Genomic DNA, 18,647 nt, shown 5'->3' with positions numbered 1-18,647 from the left:
TAACACAGCAATGCTTAAGTTTTGTTTGTTTATTATTTTAGTTCTCTTATAGCGTGTATCAACTTTTACTTACCCCACATGGCATTTTTTTATATAGTTTTTATTTTGCGTTTACGATTTGGTGCAATATTTTTTATATATTGTTTGGATTTGGATTTTTATGCAAGTTTTTATTTTTATTTTTGTTTGTTTAAGTTTGCATAAGTCGCACCCAATTGTTGGTTGATCGATTGATTGAAGAGAAAATAAATGTATATAAAAAAGAGAGAAAATAATAGTAGTAAAAATAGTCTAAAAAAGCAATTGTTAACATATTTTTTTATATAAAATATTATTATTAGTCAATTAAATATATGCATATTTCACTTCGAAACTCTTATTATTATTTACTTTTCAATATTGGACGTTGGTAGTAGTAAAGTGTCTTCCTTGATTTTATTATTTATTTTATATTAATTGGTGATAAAAATTAAATCAAAACGTAAGCGGTGAAAAATCACAAATAAAAATATTAAAAGAAAAAAAAAACAAAAATGCGAACAAAAAATTTTTGCTTTGTTAAATTTTCGGAATATTTCGTACGAAGAATGTTAAAATAATACAAAATATGCTTGTTGGAAAGAGGGAGGTGTGGAAGAAATTTTAAAAGGTTAAATTTTTTGGACGTAACTTTCTTAAATATGTATATTTATTATATATTTGCAATAATATTCAAAAAATGTATTGTTATCAACATTATTAATATTCATTTTATTTATTAATGTATTCAAAAACTCGTGAATTTTATTTCATTGTTTTTTTTTTAATAAATAAAAATTATTTTTGTTAGTGAACGATAAATAAGAAAAAAAAATAGCAAACGAAAAAACTTTTTTTTAAATAAATTTTTTAAACAAAAAAAAAACACAAAATAAAAAAAAATATATAATGATAAGTGTAGACGACTGGAGCCCTGGTTTAGAGACGTAATTTTGATATTTATTCAACGTTTATTTTTTTTTATTCAAAAAATTGACAATTATGTATTTTTTTTTTATGATACTACTTTGTATGCGATGAATTGAATTCCAAAAAAAGAACGAAAAACGATTCTAATTTACATGATAACTTTATATATGATTGATACGTTTTTTTTAATTAAATTTTTATTATAATACAGTAAGAACAATGAAAGCGTACTATTTGTTGGAAAAAAGTATAAAAAATTATAGAACAAAAAAAAAGTTGTAAAAAAAACAAATAATATAATTATATATAATAAACGTTAATTCAAGTGTGTGATTGCATGTAAAATTAACACAACGACACATTTTTTGCATCATAATTATTTTTTTCAATTAAAAATAATAGACAGATAGATCGGAAGTAATTAAAATCATAATTAAAACAGATGTCATGTTAATCAAATCACGAAAAAAAAAATTGAAAAGTGATTAATATTATTATTATTATATATTATTATGTATGTATTTTTTAAAGTTACTCGAAAAATTTTATTTAACATAATCATAACAGGAAGAAAATTTCTAAAAGTATTTATTTAGAAGAGAAAAAGATAAATATATAATAATAATATATAAGAAGAGGAGAAATACGAAAAAAATGTATTATTATTAATATTATAATATTTAAAATATTATTTAATAATAAAAAAAAGGAAAATAGAAAAAAAACCAATAAACTCAACTCATTGAAAAAACAACGCAAACGCTCTCTAAACGGGCAGATAAACTTACCAGTCTTATTCTGTTCTTGTATTACTATTGTTTTCTTAATTACTTTATTTTTTTTTAATTTAATATATTTTAATTAAAATTTTTTTATATAATTTTTTTCGCAAATATTTTTTTTTTACATACGAGTAGTGTTTGGCAGGAAAGTAGTAACAATAGCAGAAAGTAACGTTTGTTTTATTTATTTATTGATTGATTGTTTGTTTTTTTTTAAAGTAGTAGTAGTAGTAGTTATAGTAGTAGTAGGTAGGATTGTGCATTTGAAATTGAACCAAAAAATTACCAGGGGAAGAAATATATAAATAGGAAGAAAAAAAGAGAAATAAATTATTAGGATTAAGTCACATTCCATTTTTTTTTTATTTTTTTTTTGCTAAATAGTAAAAATTAATTTTAGACTTTATTCATATACGTGAATGATAGTCTGGCAACTTAAACGTGAATATATTTTTTTTTTGTAATAAAAACTAATATTGGTGAAATGATTGTGAAAAAACTATAATTGAAAAAATAATTCTAACTAAACAATTATTTATTATTATTATTATTATTATTTGAGTATACTTTTCATCGTACTTGTCCGGGAATTTATTGCAAATATATATTTTTTATACAGTTTTATCAATATTATAATAGATATTTAATAATAATAATGGAAAAATATAAAAAAATTGTGGAAAGAAGAAAATTGAAAGCGACTTTTTGTGCATTTTTATTGTCAAGGCAAATATATTTTGTTATACAATAATAATAATCAAGAACATTGCTCTTTATTTTCTGTAGGTTTTGTACCGAAAATTGCATTATGTATATTAAAATATATAATATATAGAATACGTTAAAAAAGAGAAATACAAAAATTGGAATAAAAATATGCATTAATAAAAATGTAGGTGGGATGAAACTCAAGAATATCATTATATTATTGAAATATATATATTGAACAAATATATAGAAAAATATCATGAACTTTGATAAATGATACAAAAAAAAACTTTTAAATTAAGTTTGACGCGTTTTTTACGTTAAATAAAGTTTTTCATTATATATGCATATATGATTCTCTCTTGGTATATTTTCGTCATGTTATTATTATTTATTATCGAAATATAGAAAAGTAATTTATTTATAATAAAGTAGATAATAAAAGTAGCTTGAAGCGATCTCTTACCGTCAGCTGAACATCCACAAATGCAAAATAATTGCAAATGTAAGAGAATGCACAAAATGAGAAAAATAGTTTTTTGTTTCATTATAAAAAAATGTTTTTTTTTTGACCAGCAGCGAAAAATTTTCCGCTGTAGTAAAATAAAATCCTTTGTTTTGAATTTAAAAAAAAAATAAAAGTTCAAGGAAGAAAATTAAATTTTTTAACTACCAAAGAGACATTTTTATATAATAAAAAAAAATAACAAATAAAGAGAGAGAATCTACTATTTTTTTTAGTTCAAGAGGGAATTGATAAGAAAATTAAAATTTATATTGTATTAAAAATAAATAGAATAAATTACCTTCTTCCAATGTATCATCAGATTCACTCATAAGTTCATCGTCTGAACATATATTCAACACATTAACAAGCATTTCAGTGACCTAAAAATAGATAAAGCAAAAAAACAAATAATTTTCATGCTGAGTATGTTGTATATTATTATTATTAGGTATATTGTTTGTCCCATACAGAAAAAAAATAGAAGAAAATATAATGGGGACAGTTGTTTCATTTTAATACAAATAATAATAATATTAATAAAGAAATTGTATTAAAATATAATTTAATGTGTATTTTTCTTGGTAACAACATAATAAAAAAAACAAAAATAAGGCAATTTTTTATGTCAGGTCAAAGAAGCAACAAGTCGTCTCCATTCAAGTGTTTTTTTCAATTTTAACTTTTTAAGTACTCAACTTGTTCAATAAATGTCTAATAAGTTAATTATTTAATTAAATTGCCCATAAAATGTCTGATGTCGAGTAAAGTTTTGCTTTTCTAAATTTTTCTTTGAATTTCAAGTCACCGCGATACTTTAAGTGTCACAAACAGATGCAAAAAAGAGGTTTAAATAAAATTTACCTTTTCACCAACAAACGGCAATGACCATGTAAATACATCCATAAAGTTTGGAAGCCAATAAGGATGTGGTGAGCAATTAAATTGTCTAATATTCATTACGTTGTTTTCATATTTTAAAACAGCAGCCTGAAAATTTATTTAAAAAAAATATGTTAAATATTTAGATTATTTTATGTATTAAAAATTATTAAAGTGATAATTAAATTAAATAAAAAAAAATTATTCATAATAATAAATTAAATTAAATCTAAAATTATTTTGTTTTTATTTTTTTTAAATCTTTTTTAAACAAAAATAATTATAAAGGTTCTAAATAAAATATTTAATTTATTTATTGAATAAAATTACATACTAATTTAATTAAACATAAAATAATTAAAATATTTTTTTTAATTTAAAAAAAATATTATCTAAAATTACTTTTTTTAATCAATTTATTTTAATTTTAAAAAATAAAAACTGATTTAATTAAAAATTTTAATTAATTAATTTATTTTTTATAAAATTATTAAAAAATTTAATTATTATTTAAATTTAATTAAAAATATTTATAATTTTAATAAAAAAAAATCAAAAATTAATAATTTTTAAAGTTAATTTATTATTTTTTTATAATTTTTTAATTTTAAATAATTTTTTTATTAATTAATTTTTATATTTTTAATTTTTTTATATTATTTAATTAAAAAAATATATTAAAAATTAATTTTGATTTATAATTTTTTTTATAGTTAATTTATTATTATTTTTTTAAAAAAATTATTAAAGATTACTTGATTGAAAGATATAATTTTTTAATAAAATTAAATAAATAAAAAAATAATTAATTTAAATAAAAACTAATTAAAAATTTAAATTTAATTATTTAAAAAATAAATTTTTTAATGAAAATAAAAAATTTCAATTAAAATAATATTTTTTTTATATACATATTTAATATTTTTTTTTATGTGAAAACAATTTTTTTATTAAACAATAATTTTATTTTTATTTTAAATAAAATTTTTCATGAACATACCTTATTATTGTAGACATCTAGATAATTTGGGGCTGAGAAGATTGTGATCAATGATGGAAAGCCAGTGGTTAGACTTTTCCTATACATGCGATAACTGAAAAAAAAAATTTTTTTTACAAACAATACCTATGATGACTTTAATTTGGACATACCCTGCATCCTGTGCTTCGTGAGCTCTAATTATCGAAAGTAAGTTATTATTTTGCAAGAAATCACAAACGGCTTTGTAACTGAAAAAAATATTTTTTAAAATTATTTTTATGAAAATTAATTAAAAAAATAAAAATTTTACCTGTAAAAATACGAGCAACCTCTCACAGTGTTATGCGAATAAAAATCAGCGTTTTTCTCATTGCCAAAGTCTTCAAGAGGATCGGACCAAAGCAAGTCACACATTGGTCCAAACGCTGGTGGTTCCTTAAAACGATCCAACTACCGAAAAAATTTCGCGTTAAAACTCGTTTTTTTTCCACAGAAAATGCTTCGCTTACCTTTCTAATATCATCTAGATCTTGGATTTCGGGCGATAATCCACCGTGAACACATAAAAATTGTTGATTCATTAGCGCCGCTAGTGGTAGACAGTCAAACGCTTCCATACATGCATCATATACCCGTTCCGAATATTTAATTTTACCTACGAGGGAAGTTAGTTCAACGTTAATTGGATGTAAAATTCAGCTGGGATGGAAATTTTTGCGTCGGTTGGATGAATTTGACAACGCATTTGCTGCGAGGCATGACAACAAAAACAAAGGAAAAACCGCAGAAATTCTCAAAGTCTTACGAAAATCCTTTCAAGGATGAATTTTCACGGGGAAAAATATGAAAAATTACAAAGTCGCATAAAAAGACGTCGTAAAAAAAGTTACACAACGATAAAATTTCTGTCAAATTTAATCTTGTCAGATTTGAAAAAAAACTTTTTTTATTAAATATTTTTTTAATTAAATAGAATTTAATTGTTTTGAAATATTTTTTTTTATTTTTGGGCCACATGCCACCCAGAAATGCGCGAAAAATTCATCGCAATTGTTTGTAAATGCAGACTAAACAGATTTCTCGTAATTAGGTGATGAAATGTAACTTACACTCTTGTTTAAAAGTAAAATATTCTGTTAAATGTCGACATTCATGATTGCCACGAAGTAAAAATAATGTAGTAGGATAACACAATTTTAGAGCCCATAAATAAAGAACACACTGAAAAAAATAATAATTTTTTAGTAAAAATATTTTTTTAAAATATTTGTAACTTACTTCTATACTAAAATAACCTCTATCAACATAATCGCCTAAAAACAGATATTTTGTCGATGAAGGTGGACCACCAACTTCAAACAATTTCATTAGATCATAAAATTGTCCGTGAATATCACCACATACTGAAAAATAAATTATTTAATTTTTTTTTTAAATTAATAAGTTTTTTGAGGTATTATTTAGGTATTAACGTAAATAAATTAATTTAATTTAATTAAAAAAATAATTAATTTTAATAATTAATTATTTATTAAATAATTTTAATTAATTAATTAAATTTATTTTTAATAATAATTAATTTTTAAAAAAATTAATTTTTAATTAATTAATTATAATTTATTTTTTAATTTTAATTAATTAATTTTATTTTTTAAAATTTTAATTATTAATTTTTTTTCTAATCAATTTTAATAATAAAAAAAATCGTGACTTACCTGTTACAGGCGCCTCAATATCAATCATAGTATTTTCTGATTTAAGTAATGTAGCGCCCTCTTGTATAATTTTTAATGCTGCTGATTCTTCTATCCTACCTTCAACTATAAAATGTTGCTTAAGTACGTCGGGTTGTGGTTTGCCGGTACGCAAATCAAACACCTCATTTATGGTTAATTTCTTTTTTGGTGGAAATAAAACACCTGGAAGAGAAGAAAAATAATGGAAATCAATAAATATTTGTTTTTGTAATATTACTATTGTTATTTTTTTTATCGGATATTAATCTTTGAACACGCATTCATGACAAATGTTGCTCCGAAATGTTTGAAAAAAATTAATGAAATCGACATTTAAGTGGCTTTTGATACATTTTTTTTCAAAGACTGTCAAAAAAAAAATTTTTTTTAAATTATTTAAAATTCATTGTTTTATTTATTTTTTTAATTATATAAATATTATTAATTTTTTTTGTTTATTATTATAATTTCTTAATATTTTTTTTAACATTGAAAAATAAAAAAAAAATATTATTTATGAAAAATAAATGTGATTAATAAAAAAATAAATGAAAATAAAAAAAATACTTGCACTGATAAAATAAATAAAATAAAATATATATTTATAAATAATTAATTATAATTAAATAATTTAATTTTAATAATTAAAAAAAATACTAAATAAATAAAATAAAATATATATTTATTAAAAATAATTATATTTTTAATTGATTAAGAATTATTATTTCTATAAAAACTTAAATAATAAATTTAAAAAGTATAAAAAAAAATTATTCAAAAATTTAAAATGTTTGGTTTTATTACATTTCATAAATAATTATTATTTTTTTTATTAATTTTATTTTCTTTAATAAATTTATTAGAATTTTTAATTATGTTTACTTATAACATTTAAAATTTAAATATTTTTTTTATTAAAAAATAATAATAAATATAAATAAATATATATTTATTTAAAAAAATATAATTTTATATTAAACATATATTTATAAAATAAAAAAAATAATTAATTTTTATTAAAAAAAAAATTAATTTTTATTTTATATTTAATTTTTTAAAAATAAAATATTTTATATCAAAATTATTCCTTAACTTTTTCATCTCAACATGATAAATTCTTTAAGATAAATTTTCGCATGCACAAAAAATATCTCAAAATTGATGCCACATGTCTTTAATAACGGAAACTCATCATCCACCATCAACAATTCCAATAATTTACTGTAATAATCCACTGAATTCTTTGAATAAAAAAAATATTCTCACTACTCCTCCCTCTTCTTCCCATTTATTTTCTCTGCCATTCGAGACACGCAAAACACAAATAAAGCTCCTCCGATGATAAATAACGAAACATTCATCATGACAAGTCTTTCCTTGTAAATGTTTTTCGGACAACTCAAACTATCATCCCCATTTACGTACCGACGTAGTTTATCGCAAAATGGCTCCAGAATACTTCTGAGAACTTTTTTTTTTAAAAAAATCCATCATTTGTATATTTCGAGGAAAGCAAGGAAAAAAGCAGTTTAAGATGAATTCCAATCGTGATAAAAAATGTATAAAAAGCTGAATAAATTGCCATCTGTTTAAATAAATATGAATGAACGAAATGTGAAGAGCGACGATGGAAGGACATCAAAGCGACAACAGCACGCGGCAAAGAAAGGTCTCGTCTTTTAATTGGTCCCAAAGAGGTACACAGTGGTGTCTATCAACACGTGCCAGCAGCGCAACAAACACGCATCATGAAAAATTCAATTGATTCCGGAACACAGAAAAATATGCGAAAAATGATGTAATCTCGATGCGGATGTTTATACAACTCTAACTGAATGTTTTTTCTTTCTTTTTTTTTGGTGTAATGACAACGAAAACGAGAACGAAGACGAAACGAGAGAAAGACACAAAGAGGGAGAGGATAAAATGTCAGATTCCGGTAAAGAAGAGCTTTGTATAATCATAGTCAAGTGATTTTCATGTAAATGCACGTGCAAACAAGGATTTCCATGGAAATTCAGGTATTTTATTTTTTCACTGCATTTCAATTTTATTTTTTTGAAAATGCGTTAAAAATGTCAAAAAGTCTTTAAAAAATTGAAAAATTCATGAAATTTGAAAAAAAAAATAAAATTCTAAGCTTTTAAGAGTAAATTATAAAAAATATTGAAAATCATGAAAATTTTTTAAAATTAAATAGGAAATTCGAATAAAATTGAAAATTAAGAAAATATATGAAAAAAATTAAAATATTTAAAAAAAAGTTAAAATATTTAAAAAAAAGTATTTTTTTTTTAGATTTTTATTTAATTTTTTTTTTTTAAAATATTTTTTTTTTTAATTTTTTAAATGGTTTAGAACTTATGTTAGAAGTTTTCATACAAATCTCTTAAATTATAAAATTTCAAAATATAACAAAAAAAAAAAATAAAAAAAAATATAAAAAATAAGTGTAAAAAATATTAATAAAAAAATTAAAAAAAAAAGTTTCAGAATATTAAGAAAATGTTAAAAAAGTTAGAGAAACAAATTGAAATATTTTTTTAAAAAGATATGTTTAAAAAATTTTTAAAAATTAAATAATAAAAAATAATAATTATTTTTTTAAAAAATTAAAAAAAAATAAAAATTAGAAAAATTGTTTAATTAAAAAAAATAAAAATGTAAAAAAAATTTAAAATAAAAACTTAATTCAATTAAATATATCTATAATTAATTAATTTAATTAAAAATAATTTGACTAATTTAAATTTTTTAGAAAACATCAAATTTTAATTGCTGAATTTTTGATTTTTTTTCTTTGCCTTTATTCATATTGGTTTTTTGTAAAATTAAAAATAATAAAATTTTCCCAAATTTGTCATAAAGGCTTAAAGATCGCCGTTTTTAAAATTCTAATAAAAATAAAAAAATTCCTAAGTTTATTTTTAAAAAATTCACAGACTCAAAAATATTTTAAAAATTTATTTTTTTTTTGTGAGAAATTTTTTTAAAAAACTTTTTATGATTTAAATAAAGATCTAAATTTCACAAAAAAATCTTAAATTAAAAACGAATTGAAATACAGTTAAGCTCCTTTTTTTTCTCAAATACCTTTTTCCTCTCATTTTTCATATGAGATAAGCGAACGCAAAAAAAAAACAATAGATCGGCACTAAAGTAACAGGATAAAGGATTGATTCAGGGAAAATTTTAATGCTAAACCGATTTGAAGTGGAATTGACAATGCTCTCAGTTGTTTTCCGTCTTCAGCTACTTACTGCTAATAGAAACAAAGGAAGTGGAAAATTGAATAAATTTACAATTTTTTTTTTGCTCTACCGACGAACGGCAGCAGTTTGACTCCACACTGCGTCATACAAAACGTTCGTTTTCTTTGCCGTAATAATAAACACATTTGTTCAATTGTTATTCCATCAAAAACAAATATGAACGAGTGCGAAAAAAAAACTCACACAAGTGCCAATAAAACATTATAATTAACGCCTTTAAGTGTCGCGCAGTTGGAATAAATTTATAATCCAATTTATTAAGTTACTTGCGACGAACTTCTTTGCTACTCGTTTTCGCCAAATACCAATAAAAGCGACTTTTGAGGGAGATAAATCAAAAATAATGAGCAAACTCCGCTTTTCTGTCATAAAATGCGAAAGGAAAAAGTATCTAACTTGATTAATTATTATATAATAATTTTAACTTTGTTTTTTTTCTCACACGGAAAAAGACACCTGCACGACAACGAGGACGACACCTTGATGCGAATTCCGTTGTCTTGCGTTACGCTGCTCATTAATATTAATTGAATAAAACGACAAATATTTTGCTGACTTTTTGACAACAAGACGAAAACGAGATTCACACGAAAAAAAATTGACCACGCGTTTCGATGTTCTGCCTTTACTTTTTTTTTAACGCTTAAAATAAACATTTATTGTTAATAAACACAGCACACAGATGAACGTATTGTTCCATAAATTTACGAAAGTATGAATGTTTATATTTGTGAATTTTTTTCACACATCCGTTAAATAATTTGGTTGAGAATTGATAAAAATTTTATCATTATTTAAAGTAATTGTTTCTGTTTTTTTTTTGTTTTTCAATAATTTTTTTTTTGTGGGAGATTAAATCTTTGCCACGAGCTCAGCCATAAAGAAAGGTTGGATTCAGTGAAATGCGAGTTATGCGATTATTGTCTTTTTTTTCATTTTTTAAGTGGGCGTATTAATTGTCGATTTGTTTTTGTTTTCATGAAACAGTTGCCAGACGTCTCTATTATAAAAAAAAAAATATTGAAATATGAGTCTAAATAATCGACAATATTTTTTTTTAAATAAATTTTTGTTAGAAAATATCGTTTAACATCGAAATTTTTACCTATTGAACTTTTTTTAAATTTTTTATTAATTTAGTGTAATTTTTTTATTGAAAAACAAAATTAATTCATATGTGTAAAAACTAAATAAAATATTTTAAAATATTAAAATTAAAAAATTTAAATCCTTTTCTTACAATTTTTACAAAAAGAAAAAAAAATCATTGAATTTTAAAGCATAATTTATTCAGTATTTTTTTTTTTTAATTTAATTTATTATTCAATTTATTTTTTTTAAATTAAAATTTTATTAATTTTTATCGATTTTTTTTAGACTTTTATTTTATTTTTTTTTTGTTATTTGGAGACGCTTTAAAAACTTGCAAAAATTATGGAAATTAATTAAGGATATTATTCAGATTTAATTTTTTTAATTAATTTTAATTATTATTATTTTATTTGAATTTCTCTAAAAAAATAAATTAATAAAAAATTTAAAAAAAATTTATTTGAAAAATTTATAAAAAAAATAAATTAATAATTTTCTATTTGTTGAACGATTAAAAAAAACAACTAAAAATAATTTAATTATCTAAGGTTAAATTTCATAAATTAATAAACAAAGGTAAATAAAATAAAAAAAACTTAAAATATATTTAATTAATTAAAAATAATTTAATTAAAATTATTTGAAAAAAAAAAAAATTTTTTAATAAATAAATAAAAAAATTAAAAAAAATCAAATTAAAAAAACATTTAAAAATAAAAATTTCATTGAAATTAATTTTTATAAATTTTTTACATTTATTTATAAATATAATAAAAATTTTATTTAAAAATATTTTCTTAAATGTTCTATTTTTATTCGAATTAAAAAAAAATGAATAATAATAACTGCAGTGGAATAAAAAATATCCATTGAAAATAATTTTTCATTCAACAATAACCAATTTAATTCACGGCAAGTATTTAGAGTAAAACCGTAAATATTTTTAGATTTCTGATCGGCAATTGAGTCACCTAACAAACTACACAACCTTCATAGTCACTCACACACAAATCGCCGATAAACTAAAATAAAAACACATGTGATCCCAAAAAAAAAATCATAATAACAAACAAGAGCGAGAAGAAAAGTCGGCCCAGAAAATCTCGTTAATTAAAGACCGCTTCGATTCGATAATAATATCATCCGTAGTACACACGCACACACCTCCGCTGGCCTATTTTCAGCGATTGAACTCTTGACCTATTTCCCCGGTTTTAAAATTATATCTAAATCTGCGTTCATGACGAGGCAGCATTCATCGGTGTCGCATGCATTGAAGAGACAAAATAAAAAAAAAAATAAACATGAAAAGACAAGAAAGTCAGATAATGAAGTTGATCTCAAATGCAGACATTTGCCATATGTTTGAAAAGGTGTCGTCGATACAGAGTCGAAGGGAGAGACGAAAACATATTCATGCGCACGAAAAATACGCATAACTGCCGTTTTATTGCGAGTCGGCAATTATGCTGCGTTAAAAGTTCCAAGGACCTCGAAATTTTATCTAAATGACCTTGGGAGCATATTAAATTTCAGCTGTACGTCATCGGGCGTCATCAACTGTTCAAACACCGACAGCACTTAATCTCATTTTAATCTTCCGTTTGATGCCTCAATTCCGGCCTGCCTGCATAAAATGACGAAGAAAAAAGGTTCGCTACCGAAGATTATAATTATTTTTGTCTCAATTTGAATCTCATTGTCACTTTTTTACTCCATTTTCTACAAAGTGCCGAGTTACATTACGTAAGAATACGAAAAATAAAAAATTATTAAAAAAAAATATTTTAAAAAGATGCTTTTTTATTTAGGGCCCTAAAAAGTTGAAAATAAACGATTTTTTTAAAATTTTAATTCAACTTTTTAGGGCCCTAAATAAAAAAAGCATATTTTTAAAATATTTTTTTTAAAAAAAAATTAAAAAAAATTTCCCCAATTTTATCTCTCCCAATGCAAATTCTAAAAATTTGCCCCAATGCAAAATCTAAAACTTTGTCCCAATGCAAAATTTAAAACTTTGTCCCAATGCAAAATCTAAAACTTTGTCCCAATGCAAAATCTAAAAATTTGCCCCAATGCAAAATCTAAAACTTTGTCCCAATGCACATTCTAAAAATTTGCCCCAATGCAAAATCTAAAACTTTGTCCCAATGCAAATTCTAAAAATTTGCCCCAATGCACATTCTAAAGCTTTGACCCAACAAACATTTTTGGTCTCTTTTTTTTAGAGTAACAGCGCCATCTTGAGTGTAGTAGGGAACTAAAAGCGTGACACCAAGACAGAATTACAGAATGACACCATTGGAATTTCAATAAAAAAGCATATAAAAAAATATAAATATTAACAAACATTTTATAAAATACACAACTGGGGCTCATAATTTCTTCGTTTTTTTTTTGTGTTGCAAAGTTTTTTTTTCTTTTTCGCCGAATCATCGTAATGAGGAACGAAAGGAGGAAAAAAAATGGTCATCATGATGCTGCTAAGATGCTCAGAGTTGTGTCTTCAACCGTACTTTGCTGCATGAGTGATCATATTTCGGGCAAAAATATCCCATGGAAATATGCAAAAATGTTCGTTGGATTAAATTTTGTGTTCAGTTTTAATTTTTCGTAATAGAATATTCATTAGGTATTACAGCAATTTTTGCCCAGGCAAGCGAACCAGGGACAGATACGGGCATGCAAAGAAGCCATTTTATTCACGCAGTTGAGCGGATTCCTCGTCACTGACTTTAAAACGGGATTCTGTTACACAGTAATTTATCAGTTTCTTATTCAAATTCATTCTAATTCGTTGTCTATAGAAAATTTTCCTCGTTCGCCAATGTGAATGAGAGAAAGTTTTATTTATTGTACCAAGTGAAAACAATGGGATATTATTTCGCATTGCGCGTCCAATGATTTATCGAATTAAAAGCGAAATTTGTCGAGATGTTGTTGGGGGATGATGTCGCGTAATATAGACAAAAAAGCAGAAAAAAAATAGCGAACAAAACACCTTATTTATGAACTATTATTTTTGTAACAAAATACTAGAATGTGAAAAATTTTATGGCAATTTGCCCGTTGTTGTTATTATAACGATCTAAGATGGTCCACGACGCGCTATAAATAGTCACATGCCTTGCGACGCGCACTCACATGAATGAGTGTAATGTTCGGAATTAAAAAAAGCGGAGGAAAAAATTTGTAATAAAAAGAGTAATAATTGTTTCTAATTTTAATTATTGTAGTATTATGTGCCGCAGCGGAAAAAATTTGCCGCATTTCGATTAAAAAATAAAGAAGAACTTTGAAAATATTTTTTTTTTTCAAAACAAAGAGAATTATTAAAATTTATTTAAAAATAAAAATTTGTTATAAAATTATTTATATTTTTTTTTTGCTTTGATGTTTTTAATTTTTAACGTGAACTTTAAAATTTTAAAAATTGAATTTATTTTTTATTATTCATATTATTTTTTATTTTAAAATTTTTTAATTAATATTTCAAAAATTTTAAATTTTTATTTAAAAATAAAATTTTAAAATTTACAATTAATTTTAAATTTTTATTGAAAATAATTAATTCTATAAATTACAATTTTTTATTTAAATAAATTAAATTTTTAAACAAAATTTTAAATTTTTATTAAAGACAAATATTTTTATGTTTAAAAATATAAAAAAAAATATTTTTTAATCTATGCAGCTTTTATTTTTTAAATAAAAAATTGTTTAAATCTTTGCATTTTGTATGAAAAAAATTTTTTTTTTTTCAAAAGTTTTTTTTTTAATTTTGGACAAAAATATTGAGTTTCATTTAAAGCAAGCTTACAATTAATTTAATTTTTTATTTAAAAATAATTATTTATTAAATTAAATTTAATTTCAATTTTTAATTTAAAAAAAATAGTTTTAAATTAAATTTTATTTAAAACAAATAATTTTATATTTTCATTTTTTTAAGTTAAAGTTTTTTACTATTATTAGTGTTTTGATGTATTTTCTTGCATTTTTTCAAAATAAATAAATTCGATGAATTAAATTGATAATTTTATTAAATTTTAAATAATTATAAAAAAATAAAAATTGAATTAAATTAAATAAATTATTTTAAAAATAATTAAAAAAATAAGATTTTTTTATTTAATAAATTTAAATACTGAAAAATATAGAGATTGAGTGACTTTAAAAATTTATTTTAATTTTTAAAGCTTCAAAAGATTAAAAAAAATCTGCTTAAAAAATCATGAAATTCGAAAAAGTTAATATTTCAACCAACAACAACAAAGTGAATTCCACAGAATTACTGAAAAAACATTTTTTTTTATTATTTCCATTACCTCGCAACTCATAAATCCACATATGTGTGATGTGAAAAAAATATGTTTTCCTCGGAAATTCTCATTATTTATTTAGCATCGTTCGATATTATTACCAAGCCATCAATGGAACATGAAAGCAAGACATCCAACATGACATTTATGTATATGATGAGTAAAATCACGTGCTTAATATTTGCTTTATTAATAAACGCCCACTCTGTCTTTGTTGATTGCAAGCTCTGAGCACCGAGAGAAAACTAACAGCAGCGCGCGACACTTTCTTTCTTTCTTCTCCACTTTTCGGTAAATGTGTCGCATTGCAGGTGGCGAAACAATAATAAAAAAAAAATTCTTGTCACATGATTTAATGCGTATGAATGCGAAAATACATTCGGAAAAGTTGATCAATATTATGCTCCCTTTTTTATTCGGTGTGTCTCACTCATAAACTCGCAACATCAATAATACAGCAAAAACAGGTGTCATTTAATTCAAAAATGCACAACAACAACAACAACGACATATGCATCATAAAATTTTCTGTCTGGCTTACAATGTTGTCGTACAGTCAAATTTTTGAACTTTTATAGCAGACACGCAAAAATAAACATGCAACTGGATCAAATATTTAAATGACGAATTAATCCCTTAGTTCCCAAAATGTTGTTTTGTACATTTTTTTTAATAATATTTTTTTTGTCGTTTCAATATTTAAATACTTTGAAAAAATTGTTTTTCATACAGGGAGAAAAATATGTTATTTTTTTGTTAAAATCGAAAAAACTGGAAAAAACCATATTTTAATCGGATAATGGATGGAAAGGATGATTCTAGGCTCAATTATACAACAAAAGAGAAAAAAGCAGAAAAAAACTAATGGAAAAGCTGATGATGACGGTGTTCATCCAGAAAGTGCAGCATGCACCTTGTAAAAGGAAGGTAGAATAAGAACAAATAGTGAGTGCAATTCATTTTAATTTACTTTGTGTTTTTTATGTGTTTTTGTTTTTTTTATATTTTCTATTACAGTCGTTAAGCAAAGTAAAATTATATAAAAAAAACTTGAATGCAAACAAAAAGTTAATTGCTACTCAGAATTTCCTCTTTACTTTATTGAAAAGGAAAAAAGGGAATTGTGATGGAGGCGACTTGTGTTTTTTTTTTCATTTTAATTTTTTTAATTAGAAAAATATTTTTGAGCTTAAAATTAGTTTTTTTGAATTTAAGAAGGCTTATGAAAAACTAAATAAAGTTTGAAATATTAATTTAAAAAATTTTTTACTTTTTTTTTTTATTTTTTTAAAATAAAGTTAATTTTTTAAATTAAAAATAAATTTCAAATAAAATAAATATTTTTACAAATAAATTACAAAAATTAAATTAATTAATACAAAATATTTATTTTCTTTAAGCAAAGTTTTTATAAAAAATTTCGCTCTTGAAAATTTTTTAAATGAATTTTTTTTTCTAATAAGTTAATTTTTTGATATTAAATAAATTTAATTTAATTAAAAAATTATTAAACTTTTAATTATTTAATTAAATTATTTTAAATTAAATTTAAAAATATATTTTCAATTTTCTCGAAGTGAAAAATAATTAAAAGTATTCAAGAGTGAGATTTCTTATGAAAATTTTACTTTACTAAGTATTTTGAATAAATTAATTTAATTTTAAAACATTAATTTAAAAAATTATTTTATTTGATTTTTTTAACTTTTTTTATTAGTTTATTTTTTAATTCAAAAAGTATATTTTAAATAAACTTCTTGACCTTTCATTAAATAAAAAAAAATAATTTTACCAATTTAGTTTAAAATTTAATATTTTACGAAAATTTATTTAATATTTTTTTTTAAAAAAATATTTTGGATAAATAAATTAATTAAAAAATAATTAATTTCAAATAAAATAAATATTTTTACAAATAAATATTTCAATATTAAATTAATTAATAAAATTTTCATAAAAAAAACCTCTTCTTGAATAATTTTTATTTTTTTTCCTTTGAAAAAATTTAAAATATATTTTTAATTAAATAATATCATATTTCCACACATTTCTCATTTATTGTCAATAAAATTAACGAAAAATTTAAAAAAAATATTCACACAATTCTCCGAATAATTTAATTTCAAACAAAAAATAAAACAGGATAAAAATTTATATGAAACAACTAATTATGATTCAACGTGCGTACCAAAAAAAAAATACGCTAAAAATCAAACAAACTCGAAAAAAAAACATATAATAACAACTAATTAACAGCAAAAATCCAATAAAAAACATTCCATGCGTTCTCTGTTTTCATTCACTACACCGCATTTGTACGTCGCACACACTTTTGATCAGGCTGTTAATTAATTACGAATTTTTACTTTGCAATATTTTATAATTTTAAACAGCTTTTTTTCTCTCTCGCAGTGTCAATAGCTGTTTTTGCAAAGCTCTTATTAGGTGTATTTATATAGACATTAAATAATTTTTTGTGCATGAGCAAGTAACTAACTGGTTGTTGCTAAAAAGGTATTTAGATCAATGATATTCGTTTTATGCCGAGACTGGAGGTGTTTCTGTCTTGCTGCATATTTTTTCTCTCTCGCAAAGTTTTTTTTATCAGCCGGAAATGCAACTTTGTGATTTTTTATTTGCAACATTTTGCAAAAAGTTTTACGTCGGATTAGAAGAAGAGAGAGAGAGGGAAAAATGTGAAGACGATACGTTGAGAATATAAAAAAAAATTAATTCCATCACTTCCACGCTTCCTGCTGTACTTTCCGTGAATATTTAATTATAAAGTTTGCGATTGGGAATTTCATCATAGGCTTGGAAATACGGGAGCAATGTGTGTATGCTATAGAGGAATAATTGAACGGGAAAAAATGAAATATATCCTTAGGTGCACTGTTAGAGACATAAACACACAGGTAGAGAAGATAGAGTTGGTTATCATATAAAAATCGATATGGCCCAGGATGATGTTCAATGTTCATGAGTCGAAAAACAAGCAAAAGATGGAGAAGAACAAGAAATAATTTATTAAACAAGGATAAGGATGGAAGAAGATTGCCTCTCAATAAACAGTGCTGAGAAAGTTGAATATTTTCAGCTAAAATAATTTTCCGAGTATTAATTTTCCGTTTTAAGTAGTGTCCAATAATGAATTGAATATCGCCGAATAAGAAAATATCTACTATTAATTAATTTCTATATATAAGATGTTATGATTAGTTATTTATCAAGTCCCTTTAATTAATGTCATTTATTGTATAAATTTAAGTCCTGGTCGAATAAAAATATTGTAAATTAATTTTCCGTATTTTTCAAAAAAAATAAATAAAATAAAATAAAAATATTTTAAAGAAAATACTTCAAAAAATAATGAGAAAAATTAATTATTTTTATTAAATAATATTAATTGTTTTATTTT

The 18,647-nt window shown here is 22.3% G+C and overlaps 2 protein-coding genes across 7 annotated transcripts in view; both read right to left on the bottom strand.

Moving 5' to 3' along the window:
• The window catches only part of LOC134835721 (transcriptional activator protein Pur-beta-A), a 356,196-nt gene that overhangs the window by 26,139 nt on the left and 311,410 nt on the right, over positions 1–18,647 (bottom strand). The gene's annotated exons all lie outside the window — the stretch shown is intronic.
• Positions 1–18,647, bottom strand: part of LOC134836055 (serine/threonine-protein phosphatase 2B catalytic subunit 3-like) — a 43,440-nt gene that overhangs the window by 6,127 nt on the left and 18,666 nt on the right. For 3 of the 5 annotated variants that reach the window (XM_063851195.1, XM_063851196.1, XM_063851197.1), the window contains exons 3-12: positions 6,523–6,726; positions 6,086–6,210; positions 5,917–6,028; positions 5,317–5,462; positions 5,118–5,257; positions 4,978–5,055; positions 4,826–4,919; positions 3,808–3,933; positions 3,245–3,326; positions 1,737–1,778 (exon numbers count right to left, since the gene is read on the bottom strand). In XM_063851195.1, coding sequence (XP_063707265.1) covers positions 1,737–1,778; positions 3,245–3,326; positions 3,808–3,933; positions 4,826–4,919; positions 4,978–5,055; positions 5,118–5,257; positions 5,317–5,462; positions 5,917–6,028; positions 6,086–6,210; positions 6,523–6,726 — 1,149 coding nt within the window. The remainder of the gene's footprint in view (positions 1–1,736; positions 1,779–3,244; positions 3,327–3,807; positions 3,934–4,825; positions 4,920–4,977; positions 5,056–5,117; positions 5,258–5,316; positions 5,463–5,916; positions 6,029–6,085; positions 6,211–6,522; positions 6,727–18,647) is intronic. The other 2 variants (XM_063851198.1, XM_063851199.1) reach the window with 1 other exon arrangement.

The sequence above is a fragment of the Culicoides brevitarsis genome, chromosome 3 (genome assembly GCF_036172545.1).
Source record: "Culicoides brevitarsis isolate CSIRO-B50_1 chromosome 3, AGI_CSIRO_Cbre_v1, whole genome shotgun sequence".
Lineage (NCBI taxonomy): Eukaryota > Metazoa > Arthropoda > Insecta > Diptera > Ceratopogonidae > Culicoides > Culicoides brevitarsis.
This window is presented reverse-complemented; position numbering and strand designations above follow the sequence as displayed.